The 15,793-nt window shown below is 39.7% G+C and overlaps 1 protein-coding gene across 1 annotated transcript in view; it reads right to left on the bottom strand.

The window, feature by feature from the left end:
• Positions 1 to 15,793, bottom strand: part of USE1 (unconventional SNARE in the ER 1) — a 57,378-nt gene that overhangs the window by 2,365 nt on the left and 39,220 nt on the right. Inside the window, exons 5-7 of the mRNA XM_072110414.1 lie at positions 6,727 to 6,745; positions 2,233 to 2,263; positions 136 to 298 (exon numbers count right to left, since the gene is read on the bottom strand). Of these exons, the coding sequence (XP_071966515.1) occupies positions 136 to 298; positions 2,233 to 2,263; positions 6,727 to 6,745 (213 nt within the window). The remainder of the gene's footprint in view (positions 1 to 135; positions 299 to 2,232; positions 2,264 to 6,726; positions 6,746 to 15,793) is intronic.

The following is a 15,793-nucleotide window of genomic DNA, read 5'->3' on the forward strand; positions in this document are numbered from 1 at the left end:
CTTAGCTTGATAAATCTGCCCCATTGTGTTGTATCCACTCCCAGTTTTGCCAAATAACAACTGATGCAACATACTGAAGAAATACCTGTTATTACAACCAACCCCTTAAATCACATTAGATATGCAAGTCTTTACCTGGTTGTCCTGTTTAATGACATTCTGTGCTGCTAGGGTATTATTCTTTAGATTCTGAGTAAGACGTAACATCTCCTCAGCTAGCTTCTCTTGCATGTTGTGGTGATGTTGAAGCATTGCATCTAACTCTGTGGATGACTGTTTGTCATCTGAAGTGGAGCCCCTGTTACATCAAAATAAATAACTTCAATAACACATGCCATGTTAAAGAGAACCGATCACCATATTTTACCCCATTAAACTACTAGTCCCCTTAGTTATGAAATTCCCTTTATAGAATTCCCTCTTTTTTGTGAAATCTCACCCATAAAAAATACCTCCCAAAGTCAGGAAAATATGCCTCTACTTATCCCATTTTCACATGAGAGGAGTCAAGTTTAGAGGCTGCAGGGGTAGTGTCCGTATCTTTGGGCCTGCTGCTGGTGTCATATTAAACATAATCTCAACTGACTTGTATTTCTATGAGCTACAGAACCAGAGATGCAGGCAGCTTAAGACATAGTTGGAAATACAAGCTGCAGATAAAGATCTAGTGCCCACTTTTTTAACTGCCCATATCTCTAGTTCTGTAGCTCACAGAACCTTTAGCCGGATTGAATCTGAAATATTAGATTCTTATCTTTAATATGAAACAAAAAGCTTGAAACCACTAAACCTAACTCATCTCGTGTGACAAAGAGTCTGGGGGAGATTTTTTTTATAGGTAAACAGGTGAAATTTCACATAAAAGAGGAAATTCTAGAAAGGCCTTTTCATACCCTACCTGAGGTCTACCTAGTGGGGTAAAAACTTTGTGATGGGTTTCCTTTAAATGTATTAAGTCACATTGATAACAGCAGCATTGCTAAGGCACGGTAGCATGGTGGAATAATGGCTTGAAAGTCTTTTCAAACTCCATACTACAGATGCATAAAGAAAGCAAGCTTAACTAGTAATATAGGAAACTATGAATGTATGTGGAGGGGTGGACAGACAATGCTGGATTTTGGTGATACTGCAATCACAAATAGCCAGATTATGAGTGATGTTGGTAAAAGTGTAGTATTAATGGGAGTAAATTGTTTCTGCATATATGGTCGGTGCATTTTGTTCCTGCTACTATATACACTGTACTTCAGGATCCAGTTTGCTTCATAACTAATGTCTAGGGCAGTGATGGCGAACCTATGGCACGGGTGCCAAAGGTGGCACTCAGAGCCCTTTCTGTGGGCACCCAGGCAGTTGTCCCAGGACAGAGTTTAGCAGACAGGACTGGAATCTTCCTGCTGCTCTCAATGCTCTTTTAAGATGACACAGCCTTGACTGATTAGAACTGCAGAAAGAGTGAGAAGGTGTGAACAGGGCCAGGTTATCTTTTGATGGCCCCATGATCCTTCCAGTACAGAGAGACCCTGGAGAGAAACTATAATGATGTCTGAATTTACCCTCCTGCTTTCAACTATATTAGTGTACTCAGGGGGCCAATACGATTGAATGTTGTGGAAGACCAAGGAGCAATAGGTTACTGTTTAAATTGTCAAGTTGGCACTTGATGGTAAATAAGTGGGTTTTGGTTTTAGTTCGGGCACCCAGCCTTTAAAAGGTTCACCATTGCTGGTCTAGGGTGTCTGGTATTGACTAGCCCTTTATGCTCTTTTCCTATTTCTGCATTCTCTCAAAATTCTTACATAAAGAGGTTAGTAAATATTTGTATTTTTAAATGAGCAGAAATATTTATAAGAAAATAAAATGCTTCACTGTTTTTATTTTATGTGGAAAGCAAGAATCTACTAATAAAGATGTACCCAAAAAACGGATATGATAGGTTGAATGCAGGTGAGGACTTTAAAAATATATCTATTAGTAAACATTACAATTGGAAAGCTGATAATAATTACATTTTGACTATGAGATAACATTGAAGGTCTTTTTTTTCCTGGGGTACATCTTTGTTAGGGGAAAAACTAACACATCTAGATTTCAATTGGAAAAAGAAGAAACATAATGCCCCAATGTAAACAGAAACATTACTAACCTAGAGTAAAGGAATTATGTCTTTATGGTACTATAATTTTAGAATCCAACAAGGAATTATAAAAAAAAAATATCCATACTTACTTTCTTTTTCTTGGATATAAATCCCCTGAACCTTAACAAACACAAAGAAGAAGCTTGCAGTCACTCAAAAAAATTAGCACAATTCTGTTATGACAAAACATGGCCTTTCAGCAAATAAATGTTATTGCTTGTAAAAAGTTTATACATTTTTTTTCAATATACTTTCTAACCTGTGTGGCAATGGTCAAATTTCCTACACTGGAAGTTAAAATTGAAGCTTTCTAGCAGTGTGTCATTGTAGGAGCTTATAACTTTGTAATGCTTTCACATATTCAGGGGATTTTGAGATTTTTTTTCTCGTCACACATTTCCCAAATGTCTGCTTTATATCGACATGGATTTATTTATGCATCCTCTCTCTTTTCTAGGTTGTTAGGAGGTTCCGAATTTTGGGTGCAATTTTTCTAATTTTTATGAAAAGCGCCAAACCCTTATTTAGAGGCACCTGCTCTGGTTTAAGTGACTTTAATAAGCCTAAATAGCATAAAGACGTCCCATAAATCATGCCATTTTAGACACTACACCCATCTATGTGTGAAAAATCTATGTGTGTTAACCCTTTAGCTGTTTCACAGGGGTTAAAAGAAATGGAGGTGTAATTTACAAGCTGTAATTTTTTCATTAATTTTGGCCAAAAATGTAACCATCACAAAGCATTAAATGCCGAAAAACTCCACAAAATTTGATACCCAATTTCTACTGAGGATGCCCTTGATGTGGTGGTAAACTGCTGTTTGGGCACATGGGCATAGAACGGAAGGAGGTGCCATTCAGAGCAAATCTGCATTGTCACATTTTACAGGCTACAAAATGTTTATTTTTTTGTAATTTAGACATATGGGGTATTATTTTTTGTGTGGATAAGATCCACTTTTCAGATATATCATTTAAAGGGGATTAAATAGCTTATACCGTATGTACTCGTGTATAAGCTGAGTTTTTCAGCACAAAAAATGTGCTGAAAATCCTCACCTCGGCTTATACACGAGTCAATACATATGTCAATGCACTTAAAAAAAAAACAAAAAAAAAAAAAAAACTTATATACTCACTCTCTGGTGGACGCGCAGCACTGCTCCCCCGATGTCATCGCGGCTCCTCTTCTGGCTTCCTGGCTCCTCTCCTTTCTTCTGTAACCTCCTGCAGGGCGCCGCCATGTTTTTCCCCCGGGCGGCGCATAGTATGACGTCAGCAGCAGCGTGTCATACTATGCGCCTGCTGGCCGGGAGAGAGCGATGGTGGCGCCCTGCAAGAGGTTACAGAAGAAAGAAGAGGAGCCGGGAAGCCAGAAGAGGAGCCGGGAAGCCAGAAGACGAGCCTGGAAGCCAGAAGAGGAACCGCGATGACATCGGGGCCACCGGAGGGTGAGTATATAAGTTTTTTTTTAATGCTGGGGTGGCTCTATACTACTGGGGGCAGGCTGTATACTACTGGTAGCAGGCTGTATACTACTGGGGGCAGGCTGGCAGGCTGTATACTACTGGGGGCAGGCTGGCAGGCTGTATACTACTGGGGGCAGGCTGGCAGGCTGTATACTACTGGGGGCAGGCTGTATACTACTGGGGGCAGGCTGGCAGGCTGTATACTACTGGGGGCAGGCTGACCTGGCTGTATACTACTGGGGGCAGGCTGACCTGGCTGTATACTACTGGGGGCAGGCTGACCTGGCTGTATACTACTGGGGGCAGGCTGACCTGGCTGTATGCTACTGGGGGCAGGCTGTATGCTACTGGGGGCAGGCTGTATGCTACTGGGGGCAGGCTGTATGCTACTGGGGGCAGGCTGTATGCTACTGGGGGCAGGCTGTATGCTACTGGGGGCAGGCTGTATGCTACTGGGGGCAGGCTGTATGCTACTGGGGGCAGGCTGTATGCTACTGGGGGCAGGCTGTATGCTACTTGGGGCCGGTTGTATGCTACTAGGGGCAGGCTGTATGCTACTAGGGGCAGGCTGTATGCTACTAGGGGCAGGCTGTATGCTACTAGGGGCAGGCTGTATGCTACTAGGGGCAAGCTGGGCTGGCTGTATATTACTGGGGGCAGGCTGTATACTATAGGGGGTCTGTGACCAATGCATTTCCCACCCTTGGCTTATACTCGAGTCAATAGGTTTTCCCAGTTTTTGGTGGTAAAATTAGGGGTCTCGGCTTATACTCGGGTCGGCTTATACTTGAGTATATACGGTTAATCAGATTTTATTAACTCTTTCTTGGTGGTGGTTAAAAAAATCATTAATTCTTGTTTATGGTTTTTAGCATTTTAGCAAGTTTAGCAAAATGGGTCATCACGATTACGGCGATACGCCATATATATAGATTTTTTATGGTTAATTTGTTTTGTGGGATATAGAACTCATTTTGTGAGAAATTCGCTTGTTTTTGCATCACCATGTAACAATGGGCATAACGTTTATATTTTTATGTTTACAGAGCTGTTTTAGAGCTTATTTTTTGCGGGACAAGCAGTACTTTTCCAGTTTCTTCCCACACTCCAAAACATACTGGTAGGTTGATAAGATTGTGGGCCCCATTGGGGACAGGGACTGTTTTGACAAGCTCTGTGCAGCGCTGCATAATTTGTGTGCGCTATATAAATAAAGGAACTATTATTACTACTTTTTCTTGGTATCATGACGGCTTACATGTTACTTTTTGATCACTTTTTCGGCGTTTTCTTTTAGCGCATCCACCGTATGGGTTCAGTGATGATTTTATTTTATTGTACTGGATGTTATGGACGTGGTCATACCCCATATGTTGTAGTTTTTTTAGTGATTGTATTTTCGTAATACTAATGTATTACAGCATATTACATTAATGATAATTACATATTAAAATGACATATTATATTCTGCATAGGCTGACATTAGCACTTTTAGATCGTGCTTTTAGCACAATCCTAACAGGCTTCCACTGAAAGCAGCCCTGGGGTCCTCAAGGTTGCCATAGCAACCCTCAGGCAGGGTGCAGAGGGTGCCAATTGTCTTGGCAATGCACTATAGATGGCAAAGTCGCTATGACCAGCTTTAAGGAAAACTACCATCAAATTCAAGACCAAGGCACAATGACACTGGTAATCTTCTAATATTTGTTTTTCTTGGGCTCCTTCCTTCTAAAATCAACTTTTAAAATTATGCTAATGAGCTGGAAGGATTCTGTTACAAGAGCCCCCTGAGCACTTTATGTCCACAGGCTGTTATAATGAGCAGAACATGCCTCATCCAACCTCCTGCTCTTTCCAATCCCTCTCCCTGTGTAATCTAGCAGCAGCAGGAAGTGCAGGGGGAGGGAAGCCCTAATTGTAACAGCCTGTGAAGCTACAGCACTGAAGGGCTCTGGAAACACCCACCATAGACCTTCCTTTTAAATTTAACTTTTGTGCTAATGAGACTGATGGAGGCCATGGTTAAAAAAATACAAAAATATTACCACAGTCGCTGTGCCTGGATCTGTAAGTGTCCCTGGTTTATCATGATGGATTTTGAGGTTAGATCAAAAATCCAGATCATGTTTCTTACATGGTCCATGATGGGGGGCATCATCCAAAAAAATCAGCCTGAAGTGAGATGTAAAATGGTTGTATAAAGTCAGGTAGGTGGAGAGTTTAGCTGAAGTCAAGCTCCCTCTACTTCATTAAGCGCCCTCTGAGTTGGTTATTTATTTCCATGGATGCAGCACCATCAATTACAGCAAAGGGGACATTCTGAAGAGGAGAGAGATTGAATTCTGTGCTAGATTCTTCACCTCAATGACTTAATACAACCAATTTACATCTCACTTCAAAGTAGTTTTCTATATGTTACCACAACTCTGGGCCGTGAAGGTGTTAAAGCGAACCAGTCATCAGAAATTGGCCTAGGAAACCACTACCAGTAGGTTATCAAGCAGCTGAAGATCTTCCAGATCACATTTCTTTCATGGCCTGTTGTGGTGGCATCATCCAGAAAATCTACTTTTAAGTGAGGTGTAAATTGGTTTTATGAAGTCAAGGAGGCGGAAAGTTGAACACTGAAGTCAAGCTTTTCATGCCTCAGAATACCCCGTTCACTGTAACTGGTGATCCTGCATACATTGACATCATTAACCAGATCTTCTCCCTGACTTTATACAACCAGTTAACACATGAATTCAAAGTTGATTGTCTTGATGATGCCACCATGCTGGGCCATGAAAGAAACTTGATTGGGAAGGTGTTCAATTGGGTGACAACACACTTGTAATAGTTTAGTAGACTAATTTCTGATGACAGGTTCCCTTTTAGATGCTTGGCTCCAAACGCTGGTACTGGTTTATTACGTCAGTTTCTGACAGGTTCCCTTTAACTCAAATAGTACAAATTGGCCAGCCTTTTAATATCAAACCCTCAAATTAAAACGTTTGGATGGGTTGTATTTATTTATTTATGCACATTTGTTCAGTTTTACATACAATACATGGTGATTTAAGTATTCAAAAAGGGTAGGTATATGGTAATGATTTCTTGAGGAAATACTTACTGTTTGTTGACAAAGAAATCTACAATGAAGAAAAAAGAACAATAGGTTATCTATAATGACATTGCACAATAGAGACAGGGAGAATACCAGTACATACAATATTACAATAGTACAATATTACCAGTACAATATTAATACAGGAGTCTGGTACTGGATACTTTATTAATGAGGGGGCTCTGCTCAAAATGTTATTAATGAGGCTACTGGATATTTTATCAAATTGTAGCGGCTGCATTTTCCAGCAAGTTTTCTCATTTATTTGTGGCAAAAATAGGGACCTCGGCTTATACTCGAGTAAATACAGTAGTTGCTATAGATGCATTGATAGACGATTGTAATGGCTTCGGCTGGGCTCCACTATGTTGGAGGATTCAGTTGAAACTTTGCACAAAGTAATGAAAAGAAGAAAATATGACCTGTTCTTTATGCCCCTGTATTGTATGTGTCGTGCTTCCCCTTGTATCAAGACATGTTGAGAATGTTTGGAAACTTGGTACAGTTTTATTAAAAGATTTCCTGTTTTGAGGCTCTTCATCAGGCAGTATACAAACAATATATCATTATTATTATTACTGTTATTAAAATAAAGTGAAAAGAAAGATATCGATTGGTGTGTAAGTTATTTCTTTACAAAGAGCCGTATTATACGTGGAATATGTGGAACATGTGGAATAAGCGCTGTGGAATATGATGGAGCTATATAAACAAAATTATTATTATTACTGCTGAGTCATTCCTGACAATCTATTTATTTATTAATTACTTAACTGTTGCAAAGTATCTTTTACTAACTGTGGAACACATTGCAATCCTAACAGAGATCTGCTCTTTGTAGTACTTTTAATATACTATTTGTCATTTTATGTTTTATGAATGTTTTAATCCGACCCACTTGGAGGTGGGTTTTACAACAATTTTTATGTATATACAGGCGGTCCCCTACTTAAAGACACCCAACTTAAAGACGACCCCTAGTTAAAGATTGACCCCTCTCCCCAATGTGAGCTCTGGTGAAGCTCTCTGGATGCTTTACTTTACTATGCTTTACCCAGACTGCAATGATCAACTGTAAGGTGTCTTTAATGAAGTTTTATTGATAATCCTTGGTCCCGTTAGAGTAAAAAATTTTAAAACTCCAATTGTCACTGGGGCTAAAAAGAATTTTGTCTGGAACTACAATTATAAAATATACAGTTTCGACTTGCATACAAATTCAACTTAAAAACAAACCTATTGAACATATCTTGTACGTAACCCGGGGACTGTCTGTATATTTATATATAATTTGTATAAAGCCTGATGAAGAAGCACTTTGTTAGCCTTAGGGTAAATACACACACATACCGCCGTGTGCTAGAGAGGAGGAGGTGACCCCTCCTCCCTCCATAGAAAACAGTGGCACACGGCCATACACTCGCCGAAAGATAGAGCATGCTCTATATTTTTGCGGTGTTCGGCCCGGATTGGTGCCACACATGTGCCGCTATTGCCGTCTATGGGGACGTACATGCGGACATGCCGCATGTACAGCCACACAGACGGCAGTGTGAATGGGACTTTTTCTCATATATTCTGAAAAAGTCCTGTGAGAAACACATACCTTATGGGAAAAAGCATAAAAGGAACAAGAAAAACCCTATGTGGCTAACTAGTCTTGTAAGGAAAGCAATAAGCGAGAAAGATAAAGCGTTTAAGGTGCTAAAACGTGAAGGTAGTGATGAGGCATTACAGGATTATAAAGAGAAAAATAAATCCTGCAAAAAGCAGATAAAGGCCGCAAAAATAGAGACTGAGAGAAATATTGCAAGGGAGAGCAAAAATAATCCCAAATTATTTTTCAAGTATATAAATGATAAGAAACTAAAAACAAAGAGTGTGGGTCCCCTTAGGAATAACATGGGGGTCATGGTGGAAGGAGATGAGGAAAGGGCCAATCTACTGAATGTCGCCTTCTCAACTGTCTTTACCCAGGAAAATCCCCTGGTGGAAGACACAATGAGGAATAATGTTAATTCTTTTTATAATGTCAACAGTTTAACCCAGGAAGAGGTACGGCGCCGCCTCGCAACCACTAAGATAGATAAATCACCTGGGCCAGATGGAATACACCCCCGGGTTCTGCATGAATTATGTACGGTGATAGACAGACCGTTATTTTTAATATTTGAAGATTCACTGAGGACTGGTTATGTTCCACAGGAATGGCGCATAGCAAATGTGGTACCAATATACAAAAAAGGATCAAATAGCGATCCTGGAAACTACAGACCCGTGAGTCTAACTGCTGTGGTGGGGAAAATATTTGAGGGGTTTATTACAGATGCTATCCTGGAGTATCTCACTGTGCACAACCTTATAACCCAGCGTCAGCATGGGTTTATGAGAGATCGGTCCTGTCAGACTAATCTGATTGGTTTCTACGAGGAGGTAAGTTCAAGACTGGATCTGGGGGACGCTGTGGATGTTGTATATCTGGACTTCTCAAAGGCATTTGACACCGTGCCACATAAAAGGTTGGTATAGAAAATGAGACTGCTGGGAATAGGAGAAAATCTGTGTATTTGGGTAAGTGATAGAAAACAGAGGGTGGTCATTAATGGCACATTCTCAGATTGGGTTGATGTTACCAGTGGAGTGCCACAGGGGTCAGTATTGGGGACACTTCTTTTTAATATTTTTATTAATGACCTTGTAGTGGGTTTACACAGTCAAGTTTCAATATTTGCAGATGATACTAAGCTGTGTAAAGTAATAAATACTGAGGTCGATAGTTTAGCATTACAGAGGGATTTGTGGAAGCTTGAGGGATGGGCAGAGAAATGGTTGATGAGGTTTAATGTAGATAAATGTAAAGTTATGCACTTGGGCCATGGAAACAAAAAGTATAATTATGTTCTAAACGGTCAATTACTTAGTAAAACTGAAGCTGAAAAGGACTTGGGGGTATTGGTGGATGGTAAACTTAATTTTAGTGACCAGAGCCAGGCGGCTGCTGCTAAAGCAAATAAAATAATGGGATGTATCAAGAGAGGAATAGATTCTCATGATAAAGACATAGTTTTGCCCTTATACACATCCCTGGTCAGACCACACATGGAATATTGTGTACAGTTTTGGGCACCAGTGTATAAAAAGGATATAGTAGAGCTGGAACGGGTGCAGAGGAGAGCAACCAGGATTATTAGGGGAATGGGGGAACTAGAATACACTGACAGATTTAAAAATTTGGGATTATTCAGTTTAGAAAAAAGACGACTGAGGGGAGACCTCATTACAATGTACAAATACCTGAACGGACAGTACAAGGATCTCTCCAAAGATCTTTTTATACCTCGGCCTGTGACCAGGACAAGGGGGCATCCTCTACGCCTAGAGGAGAGGCGATTCTACCATCACCATAGACAAAGGTACTTTACTGTAAGAGCAGTGAGACTGTGGAACTCTCTGCCGCAGGAGGTTGTTATGGCGGACTCTATGTACATGTTCAAGAGAGGACTGGATGACTTTCTGGAGAGAAAAAATATCATGGGTTATGGGGATAAAACATTTATTTAATTCTTAAAGGTTGGACTTGATGGACTTGCGTCTCCTTCCAGCCTTATATACTATGATACTATGAATGCGCCCTCAAACCGCGTAGCAAATCTCTTAATAAAACTGGACCCAAGTTCTTAACGTGTGTTGATACAAAGGGCAGCACAGCACAGCACATGCACTAAGGGACATACTTTATTATGTCCCTTCATTATGCTGCTTATCAGAGGAGAGCTCATTCAGGCCAGCACACAAATACATATACATATGCCGTTGACGTAGCAGAAAAATATTGTCCATTGCACTGTTACAGTCTAGATCACAAATAAAATTCTGGGTAACTTAATGCATCATACAGTGGGTACGGAAGGTATTCAGACCTCTTTAAAAAAAATGTTATTGTGTCATTGTAGTCAATTGGTAAGATCAAAAAAGTTTTGTTTTTTTTGGCTCATTAATGTACATTCTGTGTCCCATCTTGACAGAAAAAATAGATATGTAGATATTTTTGCTAATTTATTATACAAGAAAAACTAAAATATCACAGTCATAAGTATTCATACCCTATTTAACTCACATGATTTCTGTCCATTTCTGTCTGATCCGTCTGAGATGGTTCTAATTTTTGACTGGAGTCCAGATAAGTTTTATTAAACTAACTGCACATGATTAGGAAAGGCACACACCCGTCTACATAAGACCCCACAGCTCACAGTGCATGTCAAAGCACATGAGAATCATGAGGTTTGAGGAATTTCCCAGTGAGCTCAGAGACAGAATTGTGTTACGGCACAGTTTCTGCATTCCAAGACAAGCTCACACACACACATACACATACTTTCTGCTAGCAAGCAGCAGTGTGAGGAGACAAAATCTATACGCTATGGGCAAGATAAGATCTTAATAGCAGGGGAAGCAGTTTAAGCAGAGGTGACTGTGTGTTTTATAGCTCAGATGTAGCACGGCTGAAGTGTGTCATTGTGTGTTATACAGGGATCTCATCAGCTCTGATCTGTCTTTTTTATGTATTAGGTGCTAGTAGAATGTTCAGAAGCTAAATTAAAGTAAAGATACACCTGTTTGCAACCTGTTCCTGCCCTTTCTATGTGTCTATGGGGACATTTGACATAATTCTGCCCATTGCGAAAATAAATTAGTGCATGTGAAAGTCCAAATAATCTGAGAGAAAACAGATTTGTTATATTTATGTCATTATCGATGGAGAAATATGTATGCATATTTTTATACATTTTTTAACGTAAACAAAAATGCTTATGTGTAATATCACCCTTGATGAAAAATCAAAGGTTTTACTTAAAGGCTTATACCGGGAATATGAACATATGATACAAAAACCCATAGTGCTATAAAGAAACGAGTACAACAAAACTCAATGTCATTAATGACAAATCAAAGTTTAAATAGTTTGCTTTTATGGTTCACAAAATTTTATGGGCTTCCAAAGTAGAAGGCGTTATCTCCAAGACGGCCACCATCCCATTTCCCATGATCCCTCAGTTCTCAGTAACAGCTCCCACCTCTTATGCTCTGCTCCCATTGATGATCTAACAGACTGTACTGCTCTGTTACCATAGTAAGGATGTGTGTAACTGGCATCACTGCACATTACCTCACTGAAATGGCAATGCACTACAACAGTGGCCATACTGGATGCACTGCAAGCAACCAACTAAAGCCAAACATAGTGATGATCACATGACCTGCAAAGGATCACCTCGCCTCTTCTGTTCTGTCTCTCTTCAACAGGGACAACATAAATGGACTAATTAAAAAGCTAGTAGCCCTTCATTAGAGTATGTTCACAATAAATTTCTGGGAGCAGAATTACATATTAGCTTATATTTTAATGACCCATTAAATATGAATTATGCTTATTGCTGGAATACCCCTTTAAAGTATACCTAACTTTTCCAGACAGACTTCAATATAATAAAAAAGGAAGGGAGAACTTTTCTTGGACAAGACAGAATACTAGGTTTCTAGTATTCACATAAAAACACAGCTTGAATGGCTAAAGATCGGAGCAATAGGATATGAGCACATTTAAGGCCATTATGGATGTCTGTATGGATCGCGAGGCCAGCAATTGGTACATGACATCCTCACTTCTAATCAGAAATGACGGAATATACTGAGACTAGAAAAGACTGCTCAAAACTATATGTGGAAAATCTGTGCAGTTGGGTTAGGAAATGGCTTAGTCATAGAAAACAGAGGGTCGTCATCGTTGTAATCGTAGTGATCCATAGAATGAAGATAATGGGGCTCATATACTAAGAGTCCGCGGGATGCATTTTTGTGGGGTTTCCCGACGATCTCTGTGTTGTGCCGCATTTAACAGGGGATTTTGGCGCACATGATTGGATTTTGGCGCCGGCTTTCACGCCACACAAATCAGGGGGCGGCCATCGGACGATCCGACAGATTTGGACAACTAGTGGGATTTAACATTGCAAATTGTGTCGCAAGACATGCACCGGGAACAAGAAGGTGAAATCCGGCGGACCTCAGCGAGGAAGCGACAGATGGAGGATGTCGGGTGCACAATGTTGGTGAATCGCGCCGGACTTCATCCTCATCGGACCGTCCGGATCGGGGATTGCAACAGGACCGGGTAATTAAATGTGCCCTAATATGTTATTTTTATGGTACAGTGTTTGTCCCCAAAAAAATACAAGAAGAAAAGAAACCAGAATTTACCATTTTCTTTCCATACAAACATTTAAGAGTTAATAAAATCTCATCAAGCCAATAACCAACTAAAATGAAGTACCTTATATACTCGAGTATAAGCCTAGTTCGGCTTATACTCGAGTCAAAAAAATAAATATATCTAAACTCACCTTTCCGGCGACCCCTTTATATATTCTGTGCAGGGTCTGGGGCTATATACACTGGGGCAGGGGCTGGCTGGCTATATACACTGGGGCGGCTGTGACCAATGCATTTCCCACCCTCGGCTTATACTCGAGTCAATAGGTTTTCCCAGTATTTTGTGGTAAAATTAGGGGCCTCGGCTTATACTCGGGTCGGCTTATACTCGAGTATATACGGTATTTGTAAAGTGCATCTCAGGTCAGTGTTCTGGTATTTTATCCAGTAAGAATTTGTACATTTTTTGAAAAACACATTCATTCAGTCAAAAAAAGATAATTTCAAATTTGTACAAAATTTTGTTTTAACCCCTGTAAAACAATTGAAGGGTTAACAAACTTCATAAAAGTTTTTTTACATGAGTTAAGGGGTGTAGTTTCTATAGTGGGTTAATATATTGGGTTTTACTTTTATTTAGGCCTCTCAAAGTGACTTGAAATCTGTTTTTTATGAAAATGTGAAAAATCACACTTAAAAATCGCACCCAAAGCCCCATAACATCATAAAAAAATGAATGGATGCATAAAAAGCCTTGTACACATAAGCAGACATTCTGTAAATTTTAGGTAATGCACATTGGTTGAGGAAATGAAAATAATAATTACGTTTAAATTAAAATTATGGGATGCATCAAGAAATGCATAGATTCTCACGATAAGGACATAGATTTGCCCTTATACAAATCACTCATCAGAATGCACACAACATATTTTCTACAGAACTGGAAGGTTCCAGAGGAAAGCAACCAAGATTATTAGCAGAATGGGAGAACTTGAATACAATGACAGATTACAAAACTCAGGGTTATTTAGCTTAGAAGAAAGCCCTCATCACAATGTATAAATACCTGAGCAGTACAAGGATCTCTCCAAAGATCTTTTTATACCTGTGACCAGGGGGCATCCTCTACGCCTAGAGGAAAGGCATTGCTTCCATCACTATAGACAGGAACTCTTTTCAAGATGTAGTAATGGCTGATAATTTCAACATGTTAAAGAGAGGCCTTTCTTGAGAGCAATAATATCACATTGCATGAGAATAAAACTTTTCGTAAGTAGTTTCTGTAGATCCAGACAGTTATTCTTACTGCCATATTCATATTGGGGGGAGAGAAGGAAGTTTTCCCTGCTTCGGGCAAATTGGCATCAGCCTAGCAGTGTGGTCCAACACATTATAATTTAATAGATTGGACTTGAAGGACTGATGTTTTGTTCTAAGTTATTTACTATGAAACCAGAAGGGCCCTGTAGAGAAGCATGAATTATTTTTTGCTTAATATTTTTTACAATACAAACGTTGGCCCCTGCAGGGATTTCTAAATAGAATATGCCTTTTAGACTAGTGTTCCAAATGGAAGTCATGATTAGAATTGGAATGGTGAGAGTATTGGGAGACAGCAGTACAAATAATACAAGTAGTTTACACCGGATTCTTTCCATATCTCCCGTGGCCCTCTTCAAGGCAAGACTTTGCCTGCTGTTCAAGGCTGTCTCACAGTGGTGTTAGAAACTTTGTTTAGACATGGGAATGGCTTTATGTCCCAATTTATTTCTGTTTATTAAGATATTTTGACCTTGATTATTTGAATGTAATGGGATCATTGTTATAACTGAAAAGTTATACAGTGGTGTGCAAATAAAAAATACAGCATTTTAATTCCCAAAATAAATGTAGTTATTGTAAACTGAAGCATATCTGTCTGAAGTAGAACTGCTGCACATGCACCATGAACATTAATGACAAGGCCTATGCTAGGTATGCCCAATTTGGCATAAAATGTCAGTAAGAGGGTTAGGGATGGTGGGGGAGGAGAGGTGCTGGACAAAAGGGAAAGTGAGTGGGTGTTACATGCATGCTCCAAGGGTGATAGCAATGGGTGCACCAACCACCTAAATTCCATAATACTCTATTTTTCAGGAAACAAGTTAACATTTTTTGTTTCTTTAAAATGAGGCTCTTTACCAATATTGGCTCTAGTTATAGAAAACTGGGCTTAGGTATGAGACGCTGTACACTTAGTGGATAAGGGCACAAACTACGCCAGTTCCAACCTGTAGACCAGATCTTATCTAGCAAAGTTTTTTTTTCTTTAGTAATGAAGAATGAATGCCTTTGCATCTCATGCCCTTTCCACTACTTGGAATTTGCAGAAGCCAGTACTTTGGAGTAGTAGGACTAACCAAAGACAAACTAATATACTTGTCAGACGTCCCATAAAAAAGCCTAGGATTTAAGAGAATGCCCCACCTTTGCTTTTCTAAGTAACACACTATAATGTTTATTTATAAAGGCCTACAGCCATGACATGGATCCCAACAATATCATCCCCTGTGCCTGTTCCTGTGTCTGTGTGTCAGTACAGAATGGGTACGAAATATACATATCATAACATACAGTTAGACAGCTCTGGGGTCTTTCAATGGTCCGAACAAGGATCAAAAGGGGAGGTACCTGCACAACTTTTCTTTTAGAAGCTGAAATAAGTTCTTGAGTTTGACAAGGGTAGGTGCTCCATTAAGAGTTACAGTAATGCAAGAGATTTGAAGGTGTTTTACCCCTTAAAGGACACATGTCATCAGGTCTCTGTCACTATTTCTGTCACCTCTCCCATCCCAGCCTTTATCTAGTCAATTCATAC

The sequence above is a fragment of the Engystomops pustulosus genome, chromosome 1, assembly GCF_040894005.1.
Source record: "Engystomops pustulosus chromosome 1, aEngPut4.maternal, whole genome shotgun sequence".
NCBI classification, from domain to species: domain Eukaryota; kingdom Metazoa; phylum Chordata; class Amphibia; order Anura; family Leptodactylidae; genus Engystomops; species Engystomops pustulosus.